The sequence below is a fragment of the Hyperoodon ampullatus genome (assembly GCF_949752795.1).
Source record: "Hyperoodon ampullatus genome assembly, chromosome: 6".
NCBI lineage: Eukaryota > Metazoa > Chordata > Mammalia > Artiodactyla > Ziphiidae > Hyperoodon > Hyperoodon ampullatus.
This window is the reverse complement of record NC_136919.1, coordinates 8,179,608-8,195,245: the sequence shown is the minus strand read 5'-3', so window position 1 is coordinate 8,195,245 and position 15,638 is coordinate 8,179,608. Positions and strand designations below refer to the sequence as shown.

The 15,638-nt window shown below is 54.1% G+C and overlaps 1 protein-coding gene across 3 annotated transcripts in view; it reads right to left on the bottom strand.

Annotated features, from left to right (window-relative positions):
• Positions 1 to 11,076, bottom strand: part of SH2D3C (SH2 domain containing 3C) — a gene marked incomplete at its 5' end in the record, with an annotated part of 31,235 nt that extends 20,159 nt beyond the window's left edge. For 2 of the 3 annotated variants that reach the window (XM_079706795.1, XM_079706796.1), the window contains one exon: positions 5,928 to 5,971. In XM_079706795.1, coding sequence (XP_079562921.1) covers positions 5,928 to 5,971 — 44 coding nt within the window. Of the gene's footprint in view, positions 1 to 5,927; positions 5,972 to 8,285; positions 8,764 to 11,039 lie in introns of those variants that run through there. The other variant, XM_079706791.1, reaches the window with a different exon arrangement.
• Between the last annotated feature and the right edge of the window lie 4,562 nt (positions 11,077 to 15,638).

Below are 15,638 nucleotides of genomic sequence, written 5' to 3'. Positions count from 1 at the left end.
GCTGCCCCAGCCAGGCTGGGCTTCTTGCTGCCTTTTGTTCCCACCTCAGGGCCTTTGCACTTTCTGTTCCCTCTGCGAGAATACTTTCCCTCCAGATATCCACTGAGCTCCCGCCTTTCCCTCCTTCAGGTTTTTACCAAAATGTCCCTTCTCAGTGAGGCCTTCCCTGGCCGCCCATCTGGCAGTGAAGTGTGGCCTCTCAATGCTCCCCACCTGTCCGCCCTGCTTTGTCGTTCTCCGTAGCGCTTCATCTGACTTGCCCTGCACTATCTCCTCTCACCAGAACATCAGCTCCACACGGGCAGGGGTTGGGTTCTGCCTAGAATGGTGCCAGGCACCCTATAAAGATGTTTTGCTCTGTTTTCTATTTTCTGGTCACACTGAGTGGCATGTGGGATCTTAGTTCCCTGACCAGGGATCAAACCCGTGCCCCTTGAAGTGGAAGCACGATGTGTTAAACACTGGACCACCAAGGAAGCCCCTGTAAAGATGTTTTTGAATGAATGAATGTCCCAGCAGCCCCTGCAATCCTGAGGACAAACTCTAGTTCTCATGGGTCGGCCCGCTGGGACCCAGCCCTTGCCAGCCACCCCTCCTCTCTTCCTTAGGGTCCTCCATGCACTCAGGCTTCACACGTCCTCCAAAGAGCTCTACTCCCTCCAGCCTCAGGACCTTTGCACATGATATTCCTTCTGCCTAGAGGAATTCTCTCCCTTAGAGTCAGAGTAATCCCTACTCAGCCTGCAGATCTCAGTTTGCTTAGAGATATCTAGAATGTTCTCTCTCCCTTTGTAATGATCAAATCCAGGAATCAAAGCTTCCATTTAAAAAAACTCAGCTCCGGGCTTCCCTGGTGGCCCAGTGGTTAAGAACCCGCCTGCCAGGGCAGGGGACACGGGTTCGAGCCTTGGTCTGGGAAGATCCCACATGCCACAGAGCAACTACGCCCGTGCGCCACAACTACTGAGCCTGCACTCTACAGCCTACGTGCCACAACTACTGAGCCCACGAGCCACAACTAGAGCCTAGAGCCCATGCTCCGCAACAAGAGAAGCCACTGCAATGAGAAGCCTGCGCAACGAAGAGTACTCCCTGCTCACAGCAACTAGAGAAAGCCCCGCACACAGCAACGAAGACCCAACGCAGCCATAAATAAATAAATAAATAAATAAATAAATAAATATTTAAAAATAAAAATAATAAAACGAAACTGAAATACTGTATTTTAAAAAAATTAAAATACTCAGCTCCATTAATTAATTAATTTCTTATTTTATGGATTTAAAAGGCACTTCCTCTCTAATATTAGTGGCGAAATCAATTAATAAATAATAGTGACAACTGAGCTAAATCAGTTCCATTAATCAGCTGCATTAATTATTCAAATAACCAACTTCTTTAATTGCCTGTATTAGCTGATTTGGTCTTATAACTGGTACCACTTATTGCATACATTAGCTTAATTAATTGAATTAATGATCAGTCATTAGAGTCCATTATCCTTTATTTCCCCAGTGCAGGTTTCGGTCTGAGCTTTACTTTCAGGGTCTCCATCCTGGCCAGGAGGGAAGGGCGAGGCTCCCCCCGGGACCCTGGAGGAGAGGCTGCCATCCTGTTCCACCTTGGCCCTCCCTCACCACAGGCAGCCTTGCCCTGCAGAGCCCTGCAGCCTCCCTGCCCTCTGTCTGTCCCCCAGGACATATGGTCATATGGCCTTGAGTGGAGATTTCCCCAATGTCTGCCTTATGCTTCCCAGCATTCCCCCTGCCCTCCCCTCTCTGAGCTTCAACTTCCTCATCTGTGAAATGGGCATATTTTAACTGTCTTCCCAGAGGGGCTGCAAGGATCCTATGAGAAGGAAAGGTGGAAGATTCCTTAGCCCCTGTGGTCCCTCTCGTTGCCCCAGCACCACCACCCCCCAAATGAAATCTCCCATCCTGCTCCTCCTGGGGGGTTGAAGATACTCTCCCTCCTTCACTCCGACTTTCACTCAACCGGGGCAGAGAAGTAACCCTGCTCTATGCTCCTTAGTCCTTAAAGACCCTGAGAAGAGAGAGCTGGGGTGGAAAGCCCCATCTCTCTGGGGACACCCAGCCAAGAGGCCTTTGGGATTCCCTGCCAGGAAGGTCCTTGGCTTTAGCCTCTGCCCTGCCCCCTCTCCTGTACGATGGGCCGCCACCGTCCTGGACACGTCCTTCCTCCTCTCCGCCATTCTGCGCCCTTCGTCTTCTTGACAGGGGTGAGCTCCCCAGCAGAGCTCAGGAAGGGTCCCAGCTCTGTGAGGAGAGGACAGATCGGGGGTCGCTCATCCCAGGGCAGAGCTGAGGAGTCTGAGTCCCAAGAGCTGCTGAGACTTAACAGCTGCTGGAGAAGAGCAAATGGGGAAGACGACTGAATGCCTGTGTGGAAGCCCCACTTTATAGCAGGGCACAGAGCTGCTCAGACGAGACCTGGGTTGGCTCTGCTTTATTCCTTGCCCGAGGCAGGCTCCCCCAGATGATGGGGACTGCTCCTGGATGGAGATGGGGGACACTGGGGAGGGGAAAGTGAAGAAAAAGAACATTTCAACCAGACCAGGAACCCAGAATCAACATGAGGAAGAGGAAATGAAGTGGGCAAGAACAGAGGAAAGACCCTCAGGGGCTCTGAAGAGGGCCCTCAGCTGGGAGGAAGGAGGCTGTGTGACCCTGGGCGAATCCCCCTTGTTGGGCCTCAGTTTCCTCTTCTATAAATGCGTGTGGTGATCGCCTGAGCATCCTGTGTACCGGTACTTCCTCGGGCCAGGTCCAGGATAAATGCTCTACTTTGTCTAGTCCTCACGATGACCCTGTGAAGCAGGTGCTGTTATTGTCCCCAATTTACAGATGGGGAAACTGAGGGTCAGAGAGGGGAAGGGGGTTTCTCAATGTTGTAAAGACAAGTCAGTGGGCCTCTGAGCTGCTGATGTAGCCGACCCCTTTCTTCCCCAGCTCTCACGCCACATACGTCCAGCATTCTGTAAACAGAGTCCCCTAAGGGTTTGAGGGGATGTGGCTCCAGCTGGGGTTGGTGGGGGGACCGTCCATCCTTCCCGAGCCAGCGCAGTTCCCACAGCCTCAGGCGTCTGGGGGTCTCAAGGGCTGTGAGAAAGTCTCCACAGGAAATGAGAGCCAGGAGCAGCTGGGCCCCTTTGGAAGACAAGGACCAGCCGCCCAGAGCCTGAGGAGGCTGAATGGGCTGAGCCCACCACAGCCCCCTCCCCCGGTGGGTAATCACTACCAGATGCCCAGCAGCTGACGTCACTTTGCAGGGCCGAGAGGGTCGTGGGACTCTGGGGAGTGTTGGGAATTCTTGGACCAGGATCAACATTCCGAAAGGAAATGGTGGGGGGGGTGGGGACGGGGGTCTTGGCCTGTTCTCAATGCCTGGCACCAGGGCTGGGGCACGGGCAACACAGGGTGCCCCCGGCCGGGGTGCTTCCTTCTCCACGTCTCAGTTTCCTTCTGAATAGCCCTGGAAGTGGAGTGGAGGGGCCTGGGTCTCTGGGAGGCAGGAAAGGGTGTTCAGGTGAGACACTTTAGAATGAGTAGGACTGCGGTCAAATCCTCCTTAAAGAAGTCCTCGTAAAACATAAGTCAGAGTGGGGCCTTCCTCTGCTTGAGGCCAGCAACGGCTGCAACTCGCTCAGAGTCAAAGCCAGGTCCTTGCCGGGCCTTCCAGGCCTTACTTATCTGAACCCATTTCCTTTCTGGCCTCATTTCCACCACTCCTCTCCCCAGCCCCCATCTTGCTCTCTGCTGCTCCTCAAACGTGCCAAGGATGCTCCCACCTCAGGGCCTTCGTACCTGCTATTCCTTCGGCCTAGTATACCCTTCCCCAGATATCAAGATGGTTTGTTCCCAGTACACCGGAAACTAATATAATATTGCATATCAACTATATTTCAACTAAAAAAAAAAAAAAAGAGGGTCTGTTCCCTCATCTCCTTTGCTCAAACATCAGTTTCTCACTGAGACTTTTTTCTTGGCTAACCTTCCTAAATTGCCACCACCAGCCACTACCCTCCAAGACCAATTCCCCTACTTGATCTGAATCTTTCTCCGTAGTGCCTTTCTCTTCTGGCTGACCGGGTAACTCATTATCTTGTTTATCATCTGTCTCCCCCATACTGGAATGGGGGCTCCTTGAGAGCAGGGTTTTGTCTGCTGTGCTCACTGCTGTCTCCCTAGAACCTAGAAGAATGTCTAGGGATTGTTGCATCTCAGTAACTATTAAAATGAATGAAATTCCAACTCAACTGTGTCATCTCGAGCAAGTTGTTAACCTCACAAAACCTCGACGTCTTCATCTGTAAAATGGGCTCCTATTACCGCCTTTTCAGGGGGGTATGGGAAGTCATTTGAAGTAATGGTAGAGACAGCTCTGAGATTTTTACTTGCAGGAGGTGAAATGTGGCCTAGTGGTTAAGTGTTTGGGCTTGGGAGTTGGTCAGGAAGGAATCAAATCTAGGCTCTGACACTTAATCTCTCTGTGACCCCAGGAAAGTCCCTTTCTCTCTCTGAACCTCAGTCTCCTCGCTGGTAAAATGTGGTAGATGGCACCCATTGAGTGTTCCAGGCAGGGATGGCCAGTTGTCCTCTGGGGGGACCCTGGCCTGACAATTCCTGTGTGTGTGTGTGTGTGTGTGTGTGTGTGTGTGTGTGTATGTGTGTAGGTGGGTGTGGGGTGTTGGGGGACCTCCCTTCCCTCTCTGAGACTCTGCTTCCTCCTCTATAACATGGACTGAAGGTAGAGTGTCAGGGCTCTCTGGGCCCACTATTTCCCTGCAGAAGGCTGAGGGTGCCGGGGGATGGCGGGAGACTGGGCTGGTGCTCTCCTTTTTGGGAGCTAAAGGCCCTTCATTCCCCTTCTATTGGCCCCTCCTCCCTCCTTCCTCTGCATCCCCCATGATCTCAGCAGGGAACAGGGCACCAGGAAACTCCTGCAGCCTCACCTCTTCCCCTTCCTTCCTTTTGCTCCAGGTGCAACCTGCTTCCCAGGGGGTAGGGGAGGGACACGTCTTCCCCAGCTTACGCTGCTCCCTGAACAGCCACTGGGATGATCCCCTTGGGACACTCAGGAATGAGTCTCCCAGTCTTACTCAGTGGCAGTTCTCAAATGCCCTTGTTCCCAAGCTGGATGGATCCTCAGAGACCATCCCAGGCCCATCTTGGCTGCTGGGGAGATTGAGGCCCAGAGTAGGGCAGGACAAGCCTGAGATCATACAGGCAAAGCAGGTCGCCTGACTCCAGCACAGATCTGGGCTTCACAGGCTCCTAGAAAAAATGTTCAACAATTCCTGGACTCCTACTTGGCCTGGAGAGCAGGTGGGACACTGGGTCCCAGGGCACCAGGAAAGGGCTCAATCTGATCTGCTAACCCCACCCCCCTCAGGACCCCTGGACACTCCAGATGATTAGGGGGGGAAGGGAAGTCTCCCTATTTCCTCTGTTAGCTCTAAGCCAGGCCTGATGCCAGAGGCACTGCCAGGACCATCTCTGCCCACAGGGGAGGAAGGCTGGGTCCTAGACTTGGCATTCTCAAGGGGTCTCAAGACCTGTTGGAGGGGAATGGGTTGCCTAGTCGTTGAGGGCCTGGTCCAGGAAGGTGGAGTTAAACCCTAGCTCTGACTTTCACTAGTTGTGTCAAATTGGGCAAGTAAACCTCTCTTTCCTCATCTGAAAACTGGAGATAGTAATAGTGCCTCTCTTCTGGTACTGTTGTGACCAGAAGATGCCCAACCTGTGCCGGGAGAGGCTGGGGATAGAGTTACACCAAAAGAAAGTTTAAAAGTCCCTGATGCTAAACTCACACCCAGGTTTGTCAGCTGCCCCAGGGGCACGGATTTCCGCCTCAGACAACTCCCGTTCCTGGCGGCGGCCCTCCTCGGTCCCAGCTCGGTCACTCACCCTCTGGGTCCCAGTGCGGGGCACCTTCGGCCCACCGCAGTCATAGTTCCCTGTCGTCGCGGCCTGCAGCCCTGGGACCTCCTCTGCTCGACGGCTCCCGCCTTTCTCAGGATACGGAGCTGCGGAGCTTAGAGCAGGACTCCTGGGGAGGAGCCTGGCCTGTAGGCCACGCCTCGGACACGCCCCACTGCCCTCCCTGGGCGCGCTCCACCGCCTACTCCTCCCTCCGGGAAGGACGCGCCCCGCCTCGGACACGCCCTCCGCCTGCTGTCTCGCTCCGCCCTCTCCCCCATCTGTCAGGTCGGAGCGGAAAGGCCACGCCCCCGAGCACACCCCCTCCGCCTCGCCCCGCCCCACTCCGAGGCCAGCTTCCCCAACAGTCCCTGCGCCGCATGGGAAGGCCACGCCCCCTGCACACGCCCATTCTCCACGCCACGCCACGCCCCACCCCGCTTCAGCAAACCCTCAGCGCGCTTCTCAGACTTCGGTTAGCTCAGAACGCCCCCGGAGCTACGAGGCCCGCTATCCTGCATACAATCCTTGCTCCACACCCGAATGAGGCCGAATTTAAGAGGGGATGGCAAGAGAAGGCAGCCTGGAGCAGCCAGAGATGGTGGAAAAGCATTTGTTTTATTCATCATAAACGTAAGCACTCCCATTTACCGAGTTGCTTGTGGTGTGTCAGGCACTGTGCTAAGATTTTACAAGTATGTTACTCTTGAATTCTCACCACAACCCTACAAAGTAGGTGCTATCGTTGTGCCCATTTATCAGAAGAGAAGAGTGAGGCTCAGAGAAGGGAACAGACTTGTCCAAGGTCATGCCGTCAGTAAGAGGCAGCGTCTGGACCGGATTCACTCTGCAGCTTTACAAGGTCCTGCTCCCCACTGAAGGACCAATTACCCCAGCACACAGAAGCTGTGCTTGGTGTCTCAGGGCAGAGTCACTCAAGAGAGGTTCCAGAACTAACCCTAGAGTTACTTTTGTTCAGATTTTTCCCCCCTCTTTATTTCAATAGGTACATCTGACCAGTATGGTTTAGACAAAGGCTCTGAGTGTTGAAAAGCAAGGGACTGGGGGTGCAGGGGTGGTGGTGGGATGAATTGGGAGATTGGGATTAACATATATACACTAATATGTATAAAATAGATAACTAAGAACCTGCTGTATAAAAAAATAAATTTAAAAAAAAGAAATAAACTGGAAAAAAAGAAAAGAAAAGCCAGGGACTCCTTTGGTGGGGGCTGAGGGGGTCTCCCAAGTGCATGAAGTACATGGCTGGAGGGCTTAGAAGATGGTGGATACAATGTGGTGGATGAGTGTGCAGCCACTGGAGACAGGCAGATTCCTGCTCAAATCCCAGCTCTGCAACCTTGGCTGAGTCTCAGTTTCCCCATCTGTAAGATTGGCGGGGGGCGGGGGTGGTGGTGGTAATAGTACAATCTTTTTCAGAGTGTTCAGTGAGTAACATTTGTTTTGACACCCAGTAAAATGGGTACAGACTAAATGAAAGCTATGGTCATATCATCACTATTTGTATTTTTTTTTCTTTTTCTTTGCGGTACGCGGGCCTCTCACTGTTGTGGCCTCTCCCGCTGCGGAGCACAGGCTCCAGATGTGCAGGCTCAGCGGCCATGGCTCACGGGCCCAGCCGCTCCGCGGCATGTGGGATCTTCCCGGACCGGGGCACGAACCTGTGTCCCCTGCATCGGCAGGTGGACTCTCAACCACTGCACCACCAGGGAAGCCCCACTATTTGTATTTTTGCATCAACTCAACACACCCTGTAACCAAGTTAGTTAACAAATGGTCTTCTAGATCAAGGGGAGCAAAGTTGTCCAGCAGAATTAAAGGTGGCGATTCGGGTGTGGGCCCCAGGGCAGGGATCCAGTGATTGGGCTTGGATCCACCCAGTAGCTGAGGGCCCATGCTGGAGGCTGCCTAGGGCTCTGGAGTCGGGGTGGGCGCGGGGGGCGGGGGCGGGTCTTAGTTCAAGTCCTAAGTTTGTCATTTGCTAGATGTGCACCCTGACTGGGGCAGATGACATTCCCTCTCTGAATCTCAGTTTCCTCTTCTGTCATATGGAAATAACAGTATCTTCTCCCTGGGTTTGTTTTTTTCCCTGTTTGTTTTTGTTTTTTTCCTGAGAATTAATTACAAGTGAAGGGCTAAGAACAGTGGCTGGTCTATAGTAAGCACTTGGTTAATGTGTAGGTATGTTTGTGTGTGTGTGTTTTGTTTTGTTTTGTTTCTACTCAGATGTGTGTGTTGGGGGGTCCTCTCCAGGATCTACTGGTAGGAGGCTGGAGACACCATCCCCGCAGGTCCTGCCCTCACCCTCCCCTGATGGGCACCTACCTTTCTGAGAGCACGTTCCTGGGGTCTCGCTCCTCTTCTGTGTCTGCTCTGGGGTCCTCAGGTTTTCTCATGGGGCCCACTTCCCCTGCTGAAGTGTTGGGTCCGACTGCTGGGGTGTCCTCCACGGGGGCATCGGTCCCCACCACCATCTTCTTGGCTGCCTCCAAGCCTGAGGGGTCAGGCAGCCCTCGGGGCACCACATGGGGCTCAGGGCCAACCTCCTGGGCCTCCTGGATGGCCTGTTGGTCCCGAACCTTCTTGATGCTGGGGCGAGGCATGGTGCCCATGTGGCTGTACATGTCGCTGGAGCGGGCATAGGCCAGGGGGCTCTTGGGGACTGTCACCAAGTCATCCTGTGTGGCGTCAAAGGTGTCAGCCTCCAGATGGGGCCGGATGCTGGTGGAGGCCAAAGATCGTCTCAGAGTGAAGGACCGAGGAAGGTTGGAGAGACTCCCAAAGCCCTTGAACTTGAAGAACTCTGGCATGGGGAAGGGGAGGGAAAGAAGTTAATGATATTGCCAGCACTAATAATAATAACAATAAAATATTCATGCAGTTCCACTCATTGACCGTCCAAGGAGGGTTAGGAGTTTCACTGACACCCCACTCTAACTTATGGTATAATATGGCAGCTCTGGAATCGCAGAGCCCTGGGCTTGAATCCCTTGAATTCCACATCCTAGCTGTGTGACCTTAGGCAAGTCACTTGACCTCTCTGAGCCCCATTCTCCACATCAGTAAAATAGAGATTATAGTACCCATTTCCTATGGGCAATGGGAGAACTGAAGAAAAGCATGAACTCAGCATGTAAATAACATGCTTAACATGGTACCTGAGACACAGAATAACCTCCATAAGAAGTAATGAAGGGCTTCCCTGGTGGCGCAGTGGTTGAGAGTCCGCCTGCCGATGCAGAGGACATGGGTTCGTGCCCCAGTCCGGGAAGATCCCACATGCCGCGGAGCGGCTGGGCCCGTGAGCCACGGCCGCTGGGCCTGCGCGTCCGGAGCCTGTGCTCCACAACGGGAGAGGCCACAACAGTGAGAGGCCCGCGTAACGCAAGAAAAAAAAAAAAAAAAAAGAAGTAATGAAGATGATGATGATCACAATAAATGCCTCTGCATTTGTCAAACATGCTGCGTGCATTAATTACTTCACTGAATTCTCAACACAACTCCAGGACACAAGTTTAATCCCCAGTTTTTCAGATGAGGAAATGGAGGTTCAGAGCTGTGACATGACCTGCCTGAGGTCACACAGCGGGAGGCGACGCGTGTATGTGTGTGTGTGTGTGTGTGTGTGTGTGAGACGTGTGTGTTGGGGTGGGGAGGGGGCATTTGAATGAGGCTCTGTGCCCCTGAGGTGAGGGTGAAATGAGAAGGGGGTTGTCGGGAGCCTGAGGGTCCCACTCCCTGCGGTTCTGTCCTTCCTGTCAGCTGAGCCTGGTGTTGGGACTCAGGCAGCAGTGCTCGGGTGATACCATCTCCTCGTTTCCGCGGGGGTGCATGTGAGTTCCCTCCTCCCCATCCCCAGCTGTGAGACTGCCCCTCGTCACAGCCACCACCATCTGACTGACTTCACTACAGCCTCCAGATAAGCAAAAAGGAAAAACCCTGGCATTTTCCACTTCCTCGGCATCCTATGCCTCCTCAGGTCCTCACAACCATGATGGAATATATCGGTGGGATGCCCCCATCTGACCAGACAGAAAACCGAGGCCCAGAGAGGGGAAGGAATTTGCCCAGGGTCACAAAGCAAGGCTGAGCCTGGCCAAGGGCCCAGGGCTCTGGATTGCTGGGGTCAGTGTTCTGGGGCTTTCCTCCCAGTCCTGCCCGTCCCCTCACTTGGTCTTATTCTCTGCCTCCTGACAAATGCTGTCAGAAGATGCTGAGGCTCTGCTCTTAGAAAGCTATGCCATGGGGCAGAAATTGTGCCAACGACTGCCTTCTTTCTCAGCACCACTTGTTTTGTCCCCTGGGGACTGGGGGTCTGGAGGAAACAGTAGTGGGGCAGGGAGGGAAACTGAAGCCCAGAGTCCAGGAACTTGAGATTGAGCCCTGCTCTGTAGCCCCCTATAACCTCAGGCAAGTGTCTTGGTCTCAGTCTTTCCATCTGTGGGATACAGTCATAATGCTTGCCCTGTCCACCCTCCTCCTGTGCTGTCAGATCAGAAGAATCAGGGGAAACCGAAGTTTGCTGGCACCAGGAAGGGATCACCAACCTGGGGGAGAAGTGATGGGTGGGTGTGGCCCCTCACTGAGTTGCTCTGGGTCCCAGCGTCACTGCTGATGGGGACATGGGACAGGATCTCATGGCCCACACCCCTCCCCCCGCCTCAGCCACAGCAACTCCCAGCCTGAGACCCCATGTGAACCAGGCCCAGAGGCAGGGGGTGGACTGCGTGGAGGTCTTCCCTGGCCCAGCCATGAGGTCAAAGGGAGCCAGAGGACATGCAGACGAATGGAGAGACTGAGAGTTGGGGTGGGGAGAGACAGAGAAGTAGAGACGGGCAGAGACAGACAGGAGAAGAACAGAGATGGAGAGCCTAACCAGCTGGAGAGAGAGAGATACCGGGCCAGTGATGGAGAGATGGCGACTGGAAACTCAGAAGCAGAGGCCTCTGGAGAGAGACAGAGATGGACAGAAAGAAAAACAGAAACGAGGTAGAGTGATGAAGAAGCAAATACAGAGAGGCTGAGATGGACGGACAGACAGAGGGATGAAGGACAGTGCAAACGGCACCCTGCACTCACTGAACTTTTTGCTGGCCTTCTTGGTCCCCTCCGTCATCTTGGCAAGTCGTGCAAAGCCCCTGGCTGGAAGGCAAGTGGCCACTCGAAGCTCTGGACATCAACGTTGAGATGCCTCCCTCACCTCCCCTTCCCCTTTCTCGCGCCCTCTCACTCGCTTCCTCTGTGTATTTTTAAACCAGTGAAACTCCCACAGCCCCACCCTCCCCATCCTCTCTGCAGGGGGCGGAGGCAGGGGCCTCCCCCAGTCCCGGCCCCTGTGGGCCTCCTCCTTGGCCTCGGCCTCGGGGAGGCAGGGGACAGACCGCAAGCGCGTGAGATCTGGAAGGTCTGGGAAATAAACCACAGACTCTGGGAACAGAGCCCACTGGGCTGGGGGCCTCTGGGGACCTGCCAACAGCTATCAGGGGGTCTGGCCAGCAGGCTGGGAGGGTGCAGGGAGTCAGACCTGAGGGCAGGGGGGTTTATTCTAAGCCTCAGTGCTGGGGGATGCACTGGCAGCGGTGGATAGGAGAGTGCCATGGTTTGGCCTGTGGGCTCTGGGACCACCCAGACCCAAATTCAAGTCTTGGCTGGCCACTTTGTCACTGTGTGATCCTGGGCTAGGGAACTCACCTCCCGGAGCCTCAGTTTCCTCTCTGTGAGTAGGAGGTATTTGCAATGCCCACCTCACAGAGTCCAGTGCTTGGTGCAAAGCCTGGCACAGAATCAGTGCCCACTACACTCCTTTTCAAGCTAGCAGGGACATGGCGATAATTTAGTCCACCACCCCATTGTACAAAGATAGGAAAACCGAGGCACAGACAGGCAGAAGGATTGCCCCAGGTCATACAGCGGGTTGGTGGCACAGACTGGGTTACAACTTGCCCTTTCAGGCCCCTTAACCCACAGCCTGGTGTTTTTCCACCCTACAACCCCTGTGTGTGTGTGTGTGTGTGTGTGTGTGTGTGTGTGCGCGCGCGCGTGTGCGCTCACATGGACAGGACAGAGATGAGGAAATGAAACCTCTCCTACACAGGTTGTCCCTGACACCTGTGGAAGCTTTCAGCAGCTGCTGGGGGCGGTGCAGCTGAAAGACCAGGAGCTTCAAATCCTGGCTCTGAGTGCTGCTGACAAGTTACTTCTGCCTCTGAAGCCTCAGTCACCTAATCTCTAGAATAGGCACAAATGCAAGGTATGCAGTCAACCCCCAGAGGCTCCAGCATGATTGGACATTATTATCCCGGACCCAGGGCTGGCAACTGAGGCTGTGATAGGGGAAGTTCAAGGTCAGATGGGGCCCATCCTTCATCCTCCATAAAAATAATGACTACTAACGACTAACATTTTCTGGTCACTTAGTATGTGCAGCCACAGGGCTCAGTTCTGCCCTAAGAGGCAAATGTTGTTTCTCTTGTCCTCATTCTACTCATGTGGAAACTGAGCCCCGCCCCCCACCCAAAGTCAAGTTACCTGGAATTGGGATCTGCCTGTCCAGCTGTGGAGCCTGAGGTCCTAACTTCCACACTCATAGCTCCCGCCACCCTCTGGCAGCTGGATGATAGACCTTGGCAGGGGAAGGGTCTGCTGAACCTTTTCGATGGGATGAGGGGGAACCTGAGGCCCTGGAGGGAAAAGGGACACAGCCTGTGAGACAGAGGCAGCAAACAGGCCTGGATGGGACAGGTGTTCAAAGTTCAAATGAAAGGATGGGATTTCTGGACCATGGCTTTAGGAGGATAAGGGAGGGTACAACTCCAGCTCCCTCTTCTGAGCACTAACCATGAGCCAGGCATGGAGCTGGAAGGCCCTACAGATCGTCACAGCCCTGTGAGATGACCCTGGTACTGTCCCGTTTCACAGATGAGGGAACTGAGGCTAAAGAGGAGCAGAGACTAGACAGACAGATACCCAGGTGTTCTAACTCCCAGGCCAGTGTCCCTTCCCATCTCTGGGTTGTTGTCAGAAAAGGGAGAGGGGCCTGTGGCCTGGTGGTAGCTGGGGGTCTTCCTGGTGGGAGGTGGAGTGTGGGTCCCCCAGCTTCTCTTCCAAGAGGCAGTCACAGTGATTTGGGCTAACTGCTGAGGCTGTGGCATCAGCCAGTGCTGGCTTCCTGGCCAGGCCCACTCCCGACTTGCTGTGTGATCCTCCATAAGAGACTTTACCTCTCTGAGTCTCAGTTTCCTCATCTGTGAAATGGGGTCACAGTAGCCCCCACTTCCTGGAGTTGTTGGGAAGACGAAAGGAGCAAATGATGACCCAGGCCAGTACACTGTGGCCTCAGCAAACCCTGGTGGTTGTTGCTGAGGGATGGGGGTGGTTCAGGCCAGGGGCAGACTGGCACAGGCCAGGAAAACCCCAGGGCAGGCATGTGGTGTGAAACCTGGGAGTCCCAGCCACGACGCGGCTCTGTTGCCATGGTGGAGGGGCCTTGTCAGCGCCAGGCTAGCCCTGCTGTTGACCCAGGTGCCAGGGCAGTTGCTGCATCCCTGAGAGGATGAATGGGGCTCAGTGTGGTGGCTCAGTGTGGCGGCTCCGCTGAGCTCAGAGCCCTCTTTGTGCTGCCTCGAGTGGCCGTTGGGAGTGTGGCTGGGGACCTGCTGGCGGGTGGCTGTCCCCCAGGCCCTCCTCAGACAGTGCTGGAGGCCAGCCCAGCCCCACTCTGCAGCACTGAACACACAAGTGCTTTCCCACCTCCAGGCCTTTGCTTGGGCCGGACGGGCACTCGGAATGCCACTTGTCCCTCCACTGGCTCTACCTTTTGCCTCCACTGAGTCCCTGAGGTCTGATTGAGCCATAGTGCCCCAGGAACCCTGCTCTGATTTCTGTCCCCTCCCTCCTTACCCTCCTCCCCACAAGTCTATGACACAGTCGTCTGCAATCTGACCAGGTACTATCAGGGATTAGAGACTTTCAATGTCATAGTCAAAGGTGTTGGACCCAGGCTAACCTGAGTTCACACCCCACCTCGGGCAAGTCACATCAACTCTCTGAGCTTCATTTTTCTCATCAGTAAAATTGGACAAATACAACATCCCTCACAATATCCTGTGGCAACGAAATAACACGTTTATACTGAGAGTTATCATCTGTATTACATTCATTTTTGTCTTTATATGCATGTTCCAAACAGACCTCATGCTCCGTTGAGAGAACTGGCCTCATGCATCCATATTGGCCTCAGGCCTGCTATACTGTAGCACTCAGTAGATACCTTTCCCCAGCTTGACTCAGTTGTCTTATATTGGGGGACAAAGAGACCTGGCTTTGAATCCCAGCTCCATAGCTCCCTCGCTGCATGGCCTTGGGCAGGCCACTTCACCACTCTGAACCTGTTTCTTCTTCTGTAACTTTGGCCCCGTAATAGCAACTTCCTAAGAGGGGTGCTATAAAGTTCTAGGGGTCTGACACATAACAACACAGGGCCGAGCACAGTCAGTACCCAGCCAGTGTGGGCAGAATGTCCATGGGATTGCAGGGCTGTGGGCATCACACAGCCACTCTTTGTATCCCCCTATCCAGTGACTCCGTGTCTCCCCAGACAGACCGGCAGCCAAGAGCACCCCACCCCACGAGCCTTTCTTCTTCTCTCAATATGCCCCGTACCCTGTTCCTACTCGGGGGAGGAAAACAGAGGGTCCAGGCCAGGGTCAAACAGCTGGCCAGTGGCTCCCTTTCCTACTCTGTGACTCAGTTTCCCTAAATGCTAAATGGCAGCAGGACCAGAGGCTCTCTCAGAGCCTGGTCAGTTGATCGGCAAACATTCCTGAGTATTGGCCACATGCCCTGTTTTGCCAGCTTAGCTGATCCATGGAAACAGGAAACATTTCCCTCAAACCAGCAAATCAGAAGTCAAAGTCAGTGAGAACTTGTCTCTGGCTAGGACCTAATTTCTTCTCACTTTCACCTGGGCAGCCTTCTGAAGGGCTTCTGACTGCTCCTTCCTGCCTTCCTCCCCAGGGAAGGGCTGAGGGCCTGAGGCCCTGAGGGGAAGTGACTGGCGATGTCAGGGTTCAGGCCAGGGATGGTGGGGTGGAGGAGATGACACCACCGGAACTTTTGCTGAGGCCTCTGCCCACAGGATGTGACTTAGGGAGGGCTCATGAGAAACAAGTAGGGGCCCCAGCCTGAGAGTCTGATGGTGGAAGCCACACAAGCCCACGGCAGACCTACCCCCCTCCAATGTTACTATCCCCTCCCACACCTCCCACCGGCATCCAAGGCACCCAGCCAGTGGTGCTGTGACATGACTGTGCCCTAACTCCACCCACAGCCCAGATGGGTGGGGTCCTGACACGGGTAATTGCTTGGGGTTGGCACCAGACTGACCTGGTTCAAATACCAGTATGGCAACTGGCCAGCCATTTGACCCTGACCAATGATGGCACTTCCGAATTTCAGTCCTCCTGAGTACAATAGAGGTAATAATAGTATAATATTGCTGAGTGAGAATTGAGATAATTCCCATAAAGTGCGAAGCGTACAGCTTGGACCATTTATTTTCCCTTGATAAATTGTACTTACTACAATTATTATTTTCTCCCTCCTTGCCCTCCCCACCCCCAATGTACAATGGCCACTCTGCTTCTAATAGTGTGCCCAAGAAGCTGACCCCAGATCACA